At 40.4% G+C, this 18,390-nt stretch overlaps 1 protein-coding gene across 9 annotated transcripts in view; it reads right to left on the bottom strand.

The window, feature by feature from the left end:
* The window catches only part of GPATCH2L (G-patch domain containing 2 like), a 43,683-nt gene that overhangs the window by 12,995 nt on the left and 12,298 nt on the right, over positions 1 to 18,390 (bottom strand). For 4 of the 9 annotated variants that reach the window (XM_063399037.1, XM_063399039.1, XM_063399036.1 and 1 more), the window contains 4 exons: positions 16,683 to 16,750; positions 15,865 to 15,904; positions 13,682 to 13,767; positions 4,428 to 4,519 (listed from right to left, as the gene is read on the bottom strand). In XM_063399037.1, coding sequence (XP_063255107.1) covers positions 4,428 to 4,519; positions 13,682 to 13,767; positions 15,865 to 15,904; positions 16,683 to 16,750 — 286 coding nt within the window. Of the gene's footprint in view, positions 1 to 1,637; positions 2,412 to 4,427; positions 4,520 to 13,681; positions 13,768 to 15,864; positions 15,905 to 16,682; positions 16,751 to 18,390 lie in introns of those variants that run through there. The other 5 variants (XM_063399040.1, XM_063399042.1, XM_063399041.1 and 2 more) reach the window with 5 other exon arrangements.

The following is an 18,390-nucleotide window of genomic DNA, read 5'->3' as shown; positions in this document are numbered from 1 at the left end:
GAAATCCATTCACATTTTCTCAATACAACCTCTGCTTCAAAATGGGACACTCTATAATAGCCAGAAAGATTTGCAGATCCATAGCTCAACCCAACAGTCACCCAAGTTTCCAGAAGGATTGTCAAAAACCTAGAGATATGAGAGTTTACTCCAATTCTCAGTATCCTGAATCACTCGATCCTCACAAGCAGAACAGGGCCGGGTGAAGAAGAGTAATTGCCATAGGAGTCTTTGGGGAAAACAGGAATTTTTTAACAAGTAACTACTTCAATACAAAATACATCTCTTTATTGCCGTCTCACAACAGATAATAGTTGTTTGTGTGTTTTAATTACAAGTTGCATCTGCTACTCTGTAGTGGATGAAGTATAAAGAGGCCACAGCAAGCCTCAACTAGAGGACAGACTTCTTTGAAGTATAAATAAAACAATTGGTTCAATGCTTGAGGTTCCACGTTAAGTAGATCTGGAACCCCAACAATGCTGTTTATTTCTGGGCATTCCCATCCAGCTACAACACATCTGATAAAAGTACCTTGCAATTTGATATCCAGCCCATCATCTTCCTCCATCTGAAGGTCATATGAAACTTGAAAAAACCCCAAACAACTAAGTCAGTCCTTAAACTCATAATCACCACCAATACTACACTTTGTGCCCCTTGCTAGCAGCCTCCCCACACAGGCTCTACATCTTTCCTCATAAAGAGAAAAAAAGAAAAGGACTGAACTGGCTGCTTGTTTCTGGGTATGACAAAGAGTGAATAATTAGCAAAAAATAGGGGAGGGAAAAATCACCAAATTGCTATTACTCATCAGACTGTTCTCCAATAAGCAGTTTCAAAGGCTGCTGTCATCCTTTTTACAAGCTAAGTGTGAATACATGTCGAGGCAGACAAAAATCTTTTTATGCAGATTTTTATCCCAGACTCACTGTAATAGGTGATTAGGATGCCAGTTACCATGTGCACTGCTACATACATTATGAACCACATAAACATTAAAAACATCAGTGTAAAGATCAGTAGTTGTTCACCATTTATTGCACAACCATCTGTACTTGTGGCCTATTCTGACAAAATGAAGACAGATGTGACAGTCTTCGTCAGATTCCTTTCAAACTAGAGAATAACTTCCATGAGAATAACATTTTATGCAGTATTTCTCAGACAAGCTCTACTGTGCCACTGGGATATTATTCCAAATCTACTGTATTGCAATGGAAAGTACTAAACACAAGAACACTATCCATGCCTTCGAAGTCTCAGACTGCTGAAGGGTCAAAGGACCTTTACCACCACAGACTTTCTTCCTCCCTATGCACTCATTGGCTGTTGGTCACTGAGTTGGATGAATCTCTGGTCTAATCCAGTACAGTCAGCCTTAACTTCCTCCAGATTTCCTTATTCTACTGCCAAACTACACCAGTCAGATTTTTGTTCTTATCTGGTGAAGGCCTCATGCTTTAGGGCTCACACTGTTCAATTGTCTAGTGTGGAAAACATTCATTTTCAGTCTCTCTGAATACTTGCATAAGTTTGGCCAACTTAATTTTCATACAAATCACTTCCTGAAGTGCAAAATAATTCTGAATTTTCTACCCACTTTTTGTTGTTCTCAACAGCTCAGTTATGGTATTTAGGCCAGTTAGCCTCAAAGATAAGCATTAATACCAGAACTTTAATACTATAGCAAGACAATAGAGACCCCAGGCGCTTCTACAGTAATGCAGTTTTCTGATGTTCATGCAAGGGTCTCTGGGAAAAGATACTTCACCAGAACTCCCATATACTCACATTCATTAAACTATGTGAGAAGACACGGAATCAAATTAGTAGTTTGCTTCCCAAATAAACATTATCTCTAGCTGCCTTTTCTCATTCCTGCACTGAGGAGGGAAATAGCACCCACATCTCACCTGCCTTTTATTAGCATCTTCTGATTTCAGCCAAATTCAACTCAAAACTTTCTGTGGACGGTGGGGGGGTGAGGCGACAGGGGAAGATTTGTAGCTGCATGTTTAAGAAAGAAGCTAAATTCATCACAATGACAGGGGATAGTGTTGGCAGAGATTTGAGCTATTTATTCTTTTAGGAAAATCCTATAAAGAATGACACGAGGAAGCCTCTATCTGCAGTCTTGTTCATCACAGTGGTGAGGAGTCCGATAACAGATGTATGCAGTAGCGTGATTTAGTGCCGGGAGCTGGCCCCTGATGTGTATTAATACAGCGGCAAAGCGGAACGAGCCCCTCTTCATCACTCATCTCTATAAAAGAGGTGGAATCCGAGATGGCCCGATGTTCGCCAGAGCAAGCCCATTTGTTCTGCTGACTGATGAAGCCAGCTCAGGCTGTGTCCTTCACCTCCACGGGGCACTCAGGTTGCAAAAAAGGAGATCACTGAAGCAGGACCTGGTCAACAAGTGAGATGAGAGCAGTTGGACTCAGCAAAGGAGCTATTTAAAGGTGAAGAAATCCAGCGCTCTGTGCCTGCGTGACAGGCACAGGCCTGCATTCTGATTTACCTGTGCTTCACCTTTTGCAGAAGTAAAACATCACAAACATAAAAAGCCTCAGAAGTGAAAAAAAATGAGGCTGCCATGACTCCTCAAGCACATGGGAGAAAAATCTTTGTCTTAACAATATCCAACAAATGTAAGAGTGTCCAATTAATTCTATATTACTGCAAAATAATACTACGTATCTTTTTACGCATTAGTAATTCCATAGCAAAATCTCCTTTGACAGCAATAACATCAGATTCCAGAAGTTTCCAAGTTACATGTCCAGGCTGTGCTTCAGCTGGAATTGGGAGTCCCTAGTAGAATGTCATTTAGGACACAGCTTCAGTTACCAAATCATAAAAGTTTCCTTTCTGACAATAAAAGTCAGTATTGCAGCAAATCCTGCCCACAGCTGTTCACTTGGCTGAGGATATTTCTAAACAGGGTCTGAGGAAGAGATCTTTACCATTTCTGACCATTAAAGACTTTGCAGATCTTGTCTCTTGATGATCAGCATAAGCATGCTGCCTGTACTAACTACACTTCTTTCTTACTTTATAATACATAATAATCCTCTTTCCCTCATCCATAATAAGAAAGCTTTCCAAATCCCTTTTGCTATTTTCCACAGCTAAGTTCCACACCAGATGCACTCTCAACTCTTCAAAAAGTGTTCACTATACAATTTGCCTAATTAGTTAAGTACAACCTAAATAGTATTTTGAAACATGTAGGCATGGAAACAGAAGCTCTCCTTACAGAAAGTGATCAGCAATGCAGTACAGAATACATTCTGAGTAACAAATAAATGGACAGGTAACAGGGGACAGTGAGACATTAGCACTCATACCAAGAAAATCTAGTATTCCAGTGCTAAGATTCTGTGGTTTCAGATACTATTGTTTTTACTACAGAAGTCTGAATATCCCATAATGGAATACTCAAAAGCCAGGAAAGAATAAAGAATAAATAAATAATCAATAATAGATGAGACTCTTGCTGAACAACAGATTAATAATGTTCTTTTCTCTTCTTTTTTAATACAGAACTTTTCCAACGGTTTGCAATCCAGATCAGTGGCCTGAAGAGAAAGCTCAGCTTTCTTCTCTACTTCATTATTCTGTCTATCCATCAGCCCAAGGAAGAAACACGAATTTCCTCCTATTAATCATCAGTTTATTTGGTCTTCCCCACTGTTTTCACATCTCCGTTTTTTCAACCATCTTAGCCCTTACCTTGTGACTGGATTACAAGAATAGTTACTTAATAAACTGGCTGAAAGAACATGTACCAGTGGATAGTCACAAGATGGGGTAAGGTGAAAGGACAGAAAGAAGCATCCTAAACCCCACCATGTTCACCAGATAAAAGCTTTTTCATATTCTGATGACTAATCAATGACTTTTCAGAAATTTGCCACATGAAAATAGAGCAGCATTTCGATGACTACATCCCCGTAACAAGAAAAAACTATTTTCATCCAGAAGAATAAGATAACCCCCAAGGAATAAGTGGTTTCAGCCAGTGATGATACAAAAATTGCCAGATTTTTGCTCCTGTGACAGTGTCTACAAATACCCTGACAAAGGGTATCAGAGCCACCAGCTAATGCCAGCCCAACACTGAAAGAACACACCATGCATAGTGATCAACTGCCCATTACCATGAACTGCATGATTTAGGACAGTGGAAACAACACCTTTTGAAGAAGCAGATTACTATTCACAGAAAGGTGAAGCACTGCAAATTATATTAACATTGTTACATTGCCTAAAATTTGTTTGGTAGGCAGCTTTTGATGCTGTGCAAAAACACATGATATGCTCTTTCACACGTTTCATTAGTTTCAAACTAAAGTAACACTACTTTGGCCTTTGGCCCTTTGCTCAAAAGGGACATGACTATAAAAATGCTGGCAGGTTACCTGATGTTGGGCTAGACATGGAGGCTGCAGCTGGCTTTCGTTTCCTCTTGATGTCCCTTGAACATGGTGGTCCCAGGTGGACATTTGGTTGCCTATGGAGAAAATAAAACAAACTCAGTTCCAATATCACATTTCTGTAAGACTGACAGGTCACATCCAGCTCCTACCTTCCCATCAGTTTCTTAAATAACAAGTAGCACAACCCTGAAGTTTCTCAGGGAGTTTTGCTCACATTCTTTGTCAATATAAATGGTGCTCCCATTTCCACTAAGAGCTCACACCTAAACCGCTTAGAAGAGTTATTATTTCTTAGCCTTTAAAGGATCTGGTTTTGTATTAACTCCAAACTAACTCCCTGAATATGTAAAGATGTGATCAAGCAGTGATATGATGTATCCTACCATTACTTCTATGCAAGAATAACAAACGTCTGTCTGCAAGATTGCTCTTTATATAAACTGTGATATTTGCTCCTTAGTCAGAAATTATTTTGCAATCAATTTGGCACTTTAGAGTTATGTTAGAATGCACCTATAATGCAAAATGTCCATGCATATTGTTTCCACTACAGTAGTAAGTTCGTAAAGTTAGGAATGCAAAACTGTCTCATGCATTTTTACAATCATTATTTCCTTTTCAAAGTGCTGTGCAAACAGCTGAATCTGACTTTTTGCAGCCTTGTTGCACCTCTAAACAGACTGAAAGGCATAACCTGTTCTGTTAATATCAACTGCAAAGTCTGAAGCCTACTGAAGGCTGTTTCAGTTTAATCATTTGCCAGTTAAGAAGAAATCTGTATTGTTGGAGCTGACTTGAGCTGAGAACTCCAAGTCATATACCTGTAGGAAGCAGAGAAGTTTAATTCAGAAATAACAGTCTTTGCAGCAGACCAGGGAACTTCCTCAAATACCATCCATAATGAATATAAATGTATAACTTAGCAATGGCATTGGGTTCAAATCCCTTCCTTGTTCAATATAACAGACTTCCTCTAGAAAGTTCCTCGGTCACTCTTATCATCAGATCGATGTACAAAATGCAGAACTACAGTGCAAATAAAATCAGTTAAAGACTGCGAGGAGCTTACATGGCGTAAAATTTGGAACCATGTAAGTTGTGATGATTAAGCTGAAAAGCTTCAGTATCTTCAAAGCTTGTTATTTTGATATTTAAAAGAAATCCTTAAAGATTAACAAACACTTTCATCATATACTAAAGCCTTTAAAATATAACCAAAGGAAAACTTCATGGGTTTTTATTTCCATGACAAAAATCTATTAAAAAAACCAAGCCCATATATTTACAATATGTATTATTTTAGATGCTGTATTTATGCAAAACCGAATTCTGCTATTGTATCTATACAGAACAGTGTAGGGACCACAAAGAAATTCCTGTACTAGTCCAGTCTATAAATTGTTTGAATGCTGCTGGGTCTATCTACTTAGCTGAAAAAAAAGCGCAACCACAAAATAAACAAAATACCTACTGTTCCTTCTTCTCAACTAAAATTCCAAAGTTCTGCGATCTGACATTGAAGAACAGTTTCAAAAATTTTTAAATTGTGGTACATTTCACAGACAGCCAGGTTTTCAAATCTGGGAGCACATATTAATACAACCAGACAAAGAAGTCTCCTGAGGGGATCGAGTGTACTCTCAGTAAACTCACCAAGACCAAGTGCTGGGTTCTTCACTTTGGCCACAACAACCCCATTCATCGCTGCAGGCTGGGGGAAGGGTGGTTGGAAAGCGGCCCAGAGGAAAAGGGCCTGGGGGTGCTGATCAACAGCAGCTGAACATGGGCCAGCATGAGCCCAGGTGGCCAAGGCCAGTGGCATCCTGGCTTGGATCAAGAGTATTGTGGCCAGCTGAACCTGGGAAGAGATCATTGCCCTGTACTCGGTGGGGCTGCACCTCCAGTCCTATGCTCTGTTTTGGGCCCCTCACTACAAGAACAGGGAGGTGCTGGAGCATGTCCAGAGATGGGCAATGGAGCTGGTGAAGGATCTGGAGCACAAGCCCTGTGAGGAGCAGCTGAGGAGGCTGGGGTTGTTTAGCCTGGGGGAAAGGAAGCTCAGGGATGACCTTACTGCTCTCTACAGCTACCTGAAAGGAGGGTGTAGCCAGGTGGGGATCAGTCACTTCTCCGAGTCAACCAGCAGAAGAATGAGAAGACAGTCTCACGCTGCACTAAGGGAGGGTCAGGCTGGATATCAGGAGGACTTTCTTCAAGGAAAGGGTTGTCAAACATTGGAATGAACTGCCCAGGGAGGTGGTTAGAGAAACCATCTCTAGAGATGAAAAACTTTCAAAAATACTGGCATACCTACAGAATGCACATTCAAATCTCAAGTTTGTACACTGAAGTGACTCAGCTCTAAGTAACTTTGCAGATACTAAAAGCTGCTTTTGTACATGACTATAATAGTGGCTATACAGTGTTTCAACATAGCTGTAACCATGTGTTCTGAAACATCTAAACACACATAGCCTGAAGAAAAGATTCAGGTTTTTATTTTGCATCAGTGACAGAGTAATAAGTTTTACTAACTGTAAAACTACATAATTATATATAATAATCCAATTAATTTTAACTAATATAACAATAACAACAAAAATAATTTTAAAAGGTTCCCTTTTTAATTTTATGAACTTACACCAATATTAGCCAGCTGATCCTTGGTGGAGAATCACTATGGACTAGGAAAGAAGTATGCACTATCATTTCTAAGAGACTTTATGCAATTTTTCAAACATCTACCTTTACCTGATGATTACACAAGGGGTAAAAAAAAAAAAGAAAAATGAAAACAGAAGAATCTCAAAATCCCTTCTTGTAGTGAAAGTAAAGGCAATCATACTTTAGTTGAAGACTACTAGCAAGAATGCTCTATCCAGTAGCCCTGCCTCTAGGATACAAAGGCTCAGAGGTCATAAATTGTCTCTGTAACATGTTTTTCATTCAGGTTTATCCCTTATTGATCACCCACACTTCAGTTAGTAAATCAGGAACCTATTGATTAGTTGCTGGCTCTGACTGACCCAGTAGTAAAAGTGTCATTTCAAGTGGCTGGTGCACTTTACAGGCACCATAAATCTGCATCCAGGGAATCTCCAGGTGGTAAGTACCTTGGGAGAGAGAAGAGCAGAAGACTGCATTCAGGGATGATAGGCCTCATTAAGGCATGGACAGAAAGGATGTCTGCGACTGTATGCAGATTTTTGGTAGATATCACACTTTTCAATGTAAATTAGAATTCTAATCACTAGCTTGCATGAAGGTCTATATCAGTGAGATAACAGAATTAATGAATCCCAGTTTAACAGCAGACTCCTATAGACTCCTACAAACACCACAACTGCTAGGAAAATCAAGTCATGGATATGCCCAGCACCTAACATACCAGTGGATAGGCTGAATTACAAATGTGAAAATGTCACAAGTTGCAATGATGAATTAGTTCTCCTTCCAAAGCTGAATTTGAACAACTCTTCTGAACAGTTAAAAATTACTCTAAACAGGAGTAATAGAACAGGAAAGGCTGACAGAAAATGCATATTTGTGCATTGTCACAGCCCTCTCTGGGAAGAGGTTTGAGACCAGAACTCCATGGGATGAAAGATCTGGGCCTAAACTTGCAAGGTAGAATAGGACTTACACTGTCCTTACTAGCCTCCAGTCTCTTCTGCTAGGCCTCCATGCTTTCTTCAATGTTGCATAAACAGTAATGAAAAAATAAGTCCCTGGTTTCTTTTGGACTATGACAGGTTTATCATAAGAAAAAAACAAAGTCACAATGCTAAGTCACAGGTGGATCTGCCAGGTGATCAGAGACTAACATGAAAACATAGTTTAAAATCTAGAGATGGCTGAAATTCTAACCCTGGAAGAGAAAAAGGAGAACATACTTAGAGAAACATATCAGGATCAAAAATGTGGCTGTTTTCTTGGCTTCAATATATTCAAGTCACACAGCAATCACTGCCAAGAGTTAGTGAATGAAAAATTACACATGTATAGGAAAAATGGCTTTCAACAATTTGAAAAGTCTGTAGTGTCTTTTTGACAGTGATAATATTTTTTGTAATCACAAGAAATACTTTTTGTCTTTTGTTTTTGTTTTTAACATAGTACTTATGGTACCCAGTTCTGCATGCAGGTCATGCTGGAGAAAAACCAGGCTTTGCTATGCAGAATGATGAAATTCATGTTAGTCTCTAATGTGTCAGAAGTAATGCTTCCTTTCATTTCTTTCCCACATATTTATTCTATGACTTTATTTACATGTTTTTTAATGACCAGTACTTGCATACACAGGACTCCCATTCCATTTCTACAGTTTGAGATGACTGTGCATGGAGCTTGCCACTATCTTACATCTACCACAGCATCTCAACAGAAAACTAGGATTGGCAATATAATCTGTGGGAGACAACACAGAGCCCCAGGAGACACCAGCCCACTAAGAATCTTACTGAACAGCATCAGACCCTGAAAACTTCACTAGCTGTAAAGTCTAAATTGTAGCATGATGTCTGCTCTTTTAAAATTCAGGGTAAAAATCTCAATCTCACAACAAAGGCACCTCTGAAAAGGCCATACAAAGCTAAATGTGACAACCTGTGGCCTTCTTGGAGACAAGCGGCACACTTGTGAGTGTATGCCTCTCTGTCATCTCACATCATCCAGCTTGTCTCCCTACACTCTTTATTCTAACCCTCTCCTCAGAAGAAGCTAAGCACATGGATTATACAGTGAAAGTGAGAGGCAGTCATTAGTCTACTACTATAAAAACAAGGGATGTTATTATCTTCATGTTAAAGTGAATGTTAATAGAGGCTGCCTTTTAACAAAGATACTGCTACTGAAACTCCACACAACCCAGCTGTTGCTGTTGTGATGCTCTATTCAGAGCAAACACAAACCAAATGAAAGGCTCTTTCTCTAAGCCCTGAGGTGTTACCTGAGGCTGTTGATGGTGTTAACAGTAAATTAACAGTAAAAGCAGAATTCTTCCTCCTCTTTGACTACAGAGCCAGCTGGGCACCAGTCTAATCTGCACATAACATGTGTAAATCAATACAATTTGCTCATCCTATCTGCATGCAAAGCTCCCCCCCACACAAGTGGTTCTTGCTATCACATCCCAGTGTAGATATTCCCGATGCACAGCAGTCTCCTCTGCCCTGCAGAGCCTCTTGGGAAGGCTTCTAGAGCACATTTTAACACTCCAAAATCTCTAATAGGTCAGCTCACTTCTTCAATCATCCAAATCTCATAGATCTTCAACAGCAGCAGTCTGTTCCCCAAGTAAGCATTATAATGAAGTGGCAATTCCATTCCTAAAAGTCTGCATGTGGCAAATGCTAGTGAATGCATTTTCTTCTTGATTTCAATGTAAGCACTCTAAGCAGAGAAGATGTGATCCCATATTTTATACTCCCTATTTTCACACTGAATCACACTGTATCTGTGCCAGAAAGAGTCCTACTGTTTGCCAGACATGCTGAGTACACAGATTTGAAATAGCAAGTAAAAAGAAAAAATTCTGAAGCCAAGGGGAATTTATTTTTCACCCCAGAGAATTAGGATTCATCAAAATGGGAATATAAGTCCTCAGTCAACTGCCTGTGACACTAGGTTGATAGCTGCTGTTCACTGCATGCCTGTCAGAAGAATTCAGTTATATTCCCAGCTGGAATATTAGCCAGGCTTTAGCAAAGGAAGACATGAAAATCTTCCAGCTAAATGGAAAAAAGAGTAAAGAAAAACAGGGAGAAACATTGCCTAGAATCAACTGGATACTGCCATGCTCAAGCAGGAAAGTATGAAATTGTGGACATCTGTTCTCTCCTTCAGCTGCCTCAAAAAAAGCCTGACATTGCAGGCAACCCCTGTATTTCCACGTACTTGGGTAAGAGGCAGAAATATCAAGATCTCTGTGCACAGATACAGAAGTGACAGAACAATATTTATTTTCACAAGAATATTTCTAGAGTTGGAACTAGAATTTGAGACATTCAAGTCTGTTCAATTTAACAGCACCACCAAACCCAGAGTATGGGGCAACTGGCAGGAGATGAGGAGATCACTCACCCCTCTGTATCTTTATGCCATGTTCCAGGCAAGATGACAGACTTGCTTCTAAATCTAGATTAAACTCTAGATTTACAGTTAGTATTAACAGAGTATATGCAAAGCAATTTTCTTTATCTGTGTTGTTTAAAAGTCTAACACAATTCTTCAAGTCTCCACCTTCAATATCCACCTGCCATCCAAGGTTCACTTTTCCTATTACCTCCAGTGGGAACATTTAATTGCCTTTTTTCACTCATAATCCTGTTTTAAAGGCTAGGCAAATACTAAACGGCATTAGGCACAATTTATCTTCTACCTTTCTTTCTTATTCTGCCTGCTATTCAAATTAAAGGGAACATTGGTTCTAGGCTCTTCTGAAACTCTTACTCTCCCTCAAGGGAATAGCATTCCATCAACCAACAACCTACAACATCTTCCCACCTACAGAATACTGAACGACCAACATCTAACAAGATACTCAACTTCAGCCTGTACAAAATCCTCTTAAGTAAAAGGAGCTCAACAAAATTCTGTTCAGACCACTCCTCCCAGAGAGGCAAAGAGGAAGAGGGGAAAGAGGGAAGGATCCCTTGAGTTGTCCATGTAAGTCTCTACTTGCCTGCTTTTAGCAGTCTGCATCATGAAGTCGAAACCTTAACAGACAAGACATGATTAGCAAACGTTTTGTGCTCTTAAAGGAGAGTAATTATAGGCATGTGAAAAAAGAAGAGATCCCTGAGGTACTCTTCCTTGCATGCCTCCCGAGAGGCAGCAGGGCCATTAAAAATTCCATGATGAAGAGGAAAAACAGTCTGGGAACAGCCAGGAGGCAATACAGCAAATTAATACACCAGCCATCCCTTGGGAGGACTGCAAGAAAGCAGAAAACTCTCCTTGCTTCACAAAATAAAATTATACCACTAATGATAACAGTCACCACACACACAAAACTGCTTCTAATGATGGGTGTGAAATTCCCAGAGCTGTGCATACACTTTGAATGAAAGCTCTTCTCATCACAGACATAAATCAAGAAAGGTAGTGTACGATTTACACTGCCTTTCAAATAAGACTTCCCAAGGAACCTTCCGCATAGGCTTGTCAGTGTCAAGGAGGAGGTTCTTTCTCAATCCTCAGCTGCACTCAGTATTCTGGCCTTCAGCTCTGCCTGAACACAAGTACTGGGTTACCAGTTTTCCAGATAAACTGCACCAAAACCCACTAGTGAGACAAAGAAAACAGTTCCATAGCAGAGAAAAGACTCCACTTAGTAATTATACTCCACTGGACACACTCCATGATAGCAGAAACAAAGCAGAGAAAGGAGATTTTGCATGGCACAGCAGCTTCCTAAAGCACAAACTACTGAAATTGATTCCATACATGGCAAAAGCAGGAGATGTTAACTGGGGCAATAGCTTATCTAAGATTACAGAGATCAGCTGAACCTCCTGTAAGAAAATGGACCACTAATGAGTATGCTTGGCATGTAAATCTAAAAAACTGCTGTCAAGAAAATGTTTCTGTGCCTTTAGCAGCACCTTTACATAAAGCAAGCTCCTTGTACCAAAGAGTTCAAATCTTGCCACATACATGGGGCCACAAAACATATTCATTCTTTTTGTGTTTCTTTCTCCTATAAAAGTTCTTGAGCACATTTCACTTAAATAGGAACTATTTTCTTAAATTCCAGGCATTTAAAAACACAACTGCATCTGGGATGGTACAATTTCTCTGTCAAGTCAGAAACAATTCATCAGTGATTATGTTTGTCAGGATACCAGCCATTTGTTCATTAGAGGAAGGAACCAAACATATATATTAACTGGTTAACTAGACTATACACCCAGAAAAACCTAGCAAACTCAATCTCTCCAGGTGTAGAAATCCCTTGCAAAGAGCTTGGCTTTGGAAAGGGCCTTCACTGACCATCATAAAGGTAGAGATTTTGCCCAGTTTGAATTTGATTTGTCCAGCTCACCTTTGTGGAAGACAAACTTCTATAAACCACCAGGTAAAACACTGGAGGCAAAAGAAAGCTTATCCTAGCTGAAAATGAAGCGACTGTGCAATCTTCTTGCTTCACAGGCAGAAAACATCCCCAGAGTGGGGCAAAAGCACAGAAAGGAATCAATTTGCTGATGCACAATCTTCTGAATTCTTTTTACTCTCATCCAGTTGAACATTTAAGAGCCAATTTCTTCCTCCCTCCCCTTTTCCAGCTTTAGCATGCTGGCTGCAGCACCATGAGGTCATGGTGCGACATCGCAAAATTCCCTGCAGAAGCCAGTGGGAAGAGAGGCTTTGCTGGGTGGGTGCCAAGCTTCTGTTCAGACACATACAACCTTAGTACATTTTTCATGCTCTATTTGCTAATTAACAAGGGAAAGAAAGCCATGAAGCTGAAAGTCCAGACATTTCTTTCAGATTGGGTCCCTGGTACAAGCACATAAACAGAATTGTGTCCAAAGCAAGGCTTTGTCTACTTGCACAGGGAAAGAGCTCAAGGGCACCTTACCTTCACATAGTCACCTGCAGCACAAAAACAGGAGTCACCTCTAAGGCCAACACTTGAATTTAATTTAGGATTAGTCAGCAGAAGGTGCCTGAATAGTATATTAACCCGAACTATGCAGCCTCAAATATACCTAACATCTGGCCAAAACAGATCTAAATCTCAGCTATTGCTATAGAGAGATATCAAGCCATTAGAGGTCACCTCAGGTGAGTTCTTAATCTGTTCACAGGGTCAATTTTAGACACCTAGGATACCAAAATGCTTCAGCATGTCACCCACACCAGTTTGTCAGCATTTTCCCTCTCATCTCGTTCCAATTTTAATAATGGACAATGATACTATGTCCATTTGTACCTATAAAACAGACTTGCAGCAACTCATTGCACATTACAGAACACATTGCAGTTATTTCTAAAGGAACAGTATGTTCTGCCTGACTGTGATACACTGTTTCATATACTGTAAGCACTTAGTTCATTGAAACTCTCAAATAAACTGCATTGCTACATTTTGTGCTAAGTTTGGACATGGGCTGCCCAGGGAAAAGTGTGTTAAGTTACAGGTCCATGAGTACTGTTCAGATCACACAGTACTACTGAAGACACTCAGGAGAGGGGAGTGAGACAACCCCAAGCAAGCAGAGCAAGGGAGTTACCTGGCAGTGCAGTGTGCTGGTGAGCATCTTCGGTGGGAGGCATCAGCAAGCACATCCAGAGAGTACAGAGGAGATAATGGATTGAACTGGAAAGTCAAGAGATTTTATTTAAGCAAAGCATTAAAAGAAATAGTGCCCAGATAATGCTCCTCAGATCTGTTCTGTTCACACAGTATAAGGAGACCTTTCTAGCAGCTCAAGGGGTAAGACTAGATGAGAACAGACTCTCACTTCAGACAAAAGGCTAGCACAAAGGGCAAAACAGCAAATCTCATAACCACCTTCCCACAACAGACAGCCTCAGCACACTCCTGCTCCAAGGTGCACTATTAAAAATGCTGATTGACTAAGAGCATAAGTGCTCTATTGCTGCATGACAAGAGAAAAAATTCTGCTTCTCTTTCAGAAAGCATCTGAAAGGTGAAGCACCTTCACATTGGAGAGAAAAAAAGTCACTGTAATGAGTTGTGCAAGCACAGAACTTTCCACAGAGCAGCTCCTGTATTCCCAAAGGTTGTGCAGATCACTGAAACAGACCTCTGGAAGACTCAGAGGTTAAGCTCCCAATTCATTCCATAGCAAGTGAGTTGCTCCTTCCACTCCCCTCCAACCTCACAAGCTGTCTTTGCAAATTGCTTAAAACAAATTTTTGAAACAATGCATGACCAGGCTAATGTAAGATACTCTGTTAGACATACACTAGACAAATCTTGACAAGATTTACACAAGACAGCTTGCTGTAGAAGATGCAACAGTCAGGATTTTTAATGGTCGGGACAGAAATGGGATAATCTGGTCAATCAATGCATGGAAGAAACTTTGCTCAATATGTATATAGAAGCTTTAGATTGGTAGTTTCTCTGGGATACCTGTTTTGGCATTTTGGCATTTTTATACATCCATCTTCTTTATTTATAATTTACACCTCAAGCAGGAAATTAATTTCCATCTGCTTTGCAAAGTGGTACACCAACCTCCAGAACACTTTCCTTGTATTACTAGGATTATGGATGCATTTTTAAATAAGGACAAAGGAACAATCCACACTTGTAGCAGGACTCATCACACAAGCTATCTGCAACTTCAGAACTCAGTACTAGGCCTTTACCCTCCACCTTTCTGAGAAAGATGCACCACAAAGCTGCTGCCATCAGGGAGCTCCTCCTTATGTGGGACTGCTTGTTTACTGTCAGTGAAGTAGCACTGCAACTGCACAGTAGGGAGAATCACCAGGAACCCTCTGTTACTGGAATGGCTGATTCAAGTTCATTTAAGAAAAATGAAAGTTATTTACTTTGGGTCTTTTTAAAGCTTATGTAGTTAGTCTTATCTTTAGCAATATAAAAGCCATCTGTAAAATGTTCTCACTAATGGAAAATACACAATTGCACAAAGGCTTGAAAACTATTTCTTGCCATATACACATTTTTAGTCACCTGAAAGGTAAAAAAAATTCAGTCCTACTGCTCACCAACCATAAAACAACTTGAATAGGAATAGAATGGCTAGGAGCACTCTTAAAACATGACTGCACAAATGGAAGAGTGTTTTTTTTTCTTTGCTCTTTGCTATTAAGAACCTGAGCTTTTCTATCTTAAAGTAAGAAAAAACACCCTAGCACTGAAGCTACGAAAGACTTACTGGAGAATATAAAAGTGCACACACAAGTTTCAGTTACAAGAATGCCTATTTCTCTTGCTTATCACCTCTTATATTTTCCTGTTACAGCAGCTATTTAACTACATAATTTAAGCTCATCATTTTTTCCCTTCTCTGTGGATGAGACTATCAGGTAGAAGCCTAAGCCAAACAAGCCAAAACAAAACATTTAAAAAGAGAAAAATGTTCCAATTCTTATGGAATTTTGAGAGGCCAAAGCTCCTCCTGTCAAGAGGCATTTTCCCTCCCACTCACTGTCAGAAAGGACGGGCTACACTACCCTGAAACAAGGAGATAAATAAAAGGAGTTCCTGAGCTATTCAGTTTAAATAGACAATACAACTCCTGAGAAATGGGTTGTGTTCAAAGCCCAGAAGACATCAGTTAACAAAATGAGAAGGGACAGGACTGCCTTACCACATGTCCACAGGCCACAGTGTGTGGGAAATCAGAAGCCAGCATTATGTTATCTCTAGAGAGAAGGAAACCAAGAAAATAAAAAAGGAAAAGCAGAGTCACCTTACCTGGTTGCGATCTCTCTTCCCCACGGACGGTAACCAAAAACTGGAAGCGGGCAGAGTCGAAAGGACAGGTGGGAGCAATGCCAAGGAACAAACATGGAGGGTTGGGGATAAGAAGAGAAGGGGAAGGGAAGAACAAAGATGGAGGGAGAAGGAAAAATATTATACATCATCAGGAGTAATATTAAAAACAACATATTTCAGATCCAAGGAAGAAAATTAGGTATCAACAGCTAATGAAGGCTGGATGCACTGCACTACAGTCAAGACATGCCATCCTTACCTACCCATTCCCCAGAACAGCATTAAGGAGATGCCAAAGGATAAGCACCATGACTATTTCCAGTGCTGACTACAATTTAAATACACTAATTGGAGAAGGAGACATAACACCAAAAAAAGAAAAAGTAATTTCACAGCTGCCTTGTCAGCATCATTTCTGCAGTCTGGGTATGTGCCCATAGTACAGCTCCACAAAGAAGCGTTTTAAAAAATGAACATATGGGGCTCAGTCTTAATGTCCAAAAGACCTGCAGTTACTGCAATTGTACTTTATAAGGGAGGATGTAAAAAAAAACTTACTGCAAAAAGCATCCACACACTGGGGCAGCCTTATATAAATATATACATATAACAAAGGGGAAGTCAACGATTATGAGTAAGAAAACAGAGAAGCCATCAGTAGAATACTGTCTCCCATTCCACAGGGTATGCTTAAGTGTCCACCCAGCTCTTCATGTCCTTCACCCCCAGAAGGAAGAGGATCCTATAGCTCTTCTTCCCCTCCCAAAGTTCAATACAACAGCTGTTAAGGGCCTTACTCTTTCTGGCGTGGGTCACTAACAATATGACCTAGCCTCTCGGTGCTCAGAGTGCTCATGGAGGTCTCCTGAAACACAAAGGCAAAAGGTTGCAAACTCTCACACAGTGAGCAGAGAATAGCTTGTTGCTGCCAGTAAGAACAATCTTACTCCCCTGGGTCACATCCTTTCCTTACCAGCCCACTCTCAGCTAAGCATGTTCACTCCTTTCTTTTAGAACTTCACCTGAGATGATTTAACTTATTAGAATGGCAGAAAATCATTCCATTTTATTTATGAGGCTTGTTTTTTATTTTTAGTGATGATATTTGCTTGCAGAGGGGCACACAAACTGGACTAGAACAAAGTATGCAGCACAAAAGGATGCATGAGAGCAGGGGAGATGGCTGGGGAGTGCTTCTTCCATGTTACTGGGGTCAGTTGGGCTAGAAACAGGCTGAGATAGGACACTACACTGTTCCATTAACAGTGGGGATCCACCAACCACCAATGAATAAATTAGGGAGTGAAAGAACGATGCTTTTGCCCTTACTGAAAGCAGCAATTCAGCACCAGGACCTCTAGCAACTAAAGAAAGGTAGGTCCTAGGAGAAAGGACTTGCTCTGGGAGCATGCTGCTTCCTGCAAGATGCTGCCCTGTGTACGTACTTGATGCTGGCATACACGAACACACACAGCCTGAAGCACCAGCTGTTCACATCTGCATAGAAACTGCCTCCAAGAAAGAAGGATACTTTTCAGCAAGGGGCTGAAGATGAGGGCAAAAGTCTTTCACAGGTGAGGTTTGTTTGTGCCAGGTACATAGGCAAAACACACTCAAAGTTTGGGGGCAGTTGTAGCAGCAGGAGTGAAAGATGGGTTATTTGTTACAGCAGGAAAATTATTAACTTAAAGTGCCATAATGTTTAAATTTACGGTTTATTACTGTGTAAATTACAAGCCATACTTTTGGTAATTAGCAGCTCGCTGGCGGGGAGCTCTGAATGAAACTCATTATTTATGATTACAATTTCGAGAGATGGGGAAGGGGGAGCAGTGACCTCCGCAGCAAATGACAAAGATCCCTTTAAGGTGATGAAGATGAATTAAACAAGTAAATATTATCCTTCTCATTTGGATCATTAGAGGTGTGCCGCCAGGCCCAGTCACTTGCAGGTGGCCTCAGGAACCCTACGTAAAGTCAGTTTCTTGCCAGCTGAGGATTCATATTTTGAATGCCGGTTACAATTAAGCAAGGTGAGTGCAAGAAAGAAGGGGCAGACAAGGATCTTTCAAGTATGACTGAACAGAAGGCAGCTGTCACACTCCTCCAGACTCCAGGTCCCCTCTAACACACCTTGTTAGCAGACTACGGCCAGCCAGCTCAGAACTTATGCCAATGTCTTCAAAAGCACAGAGCACATCACAAAAAAGAGAAAAGCCAAATACAGCCAACATCCTCCTCCTCAGAATCATCTTTTACAACAAACAGCAGTGCTCAATACTCTGTGATGCAGACCGAAACAGTGTATCCCTCTCTTTTAGACAGATATCTGCAAAGTATTGTTCTATTAGAAAAAGGACTGATGTTTTGTTTGGTGTTTGCCCTACATACAATAAAACTACTCAATAGCTTTGGGCAGCTTTGTCTGCATTTACCTTTTCACTCTCCTGTCTTCCCACTAAAAATGCAACTGCTAAAACCCCCTTCCTTTGCTGCCATTCATAT

Source organism: Prinia subflava, chromosome 5 (genome assembly GCF_021018805.1).
Source record: "Prinia subflava isolate CZ2003 ecotype Zambia chromosome 5, Cam_Psub_1.2, whole genome shotgun sequence".
In the NCBI taxonomy this organism is placed as follows: domain Eukaryota; kingdom Metazoa; phylum Chordata; class Aves; order Passeriformes; family Cisticolidae; genus Prinia; species Prinia subflava.
This window is presented reverse-complemented; position numbering and strand designations above follow the sequence as displayed.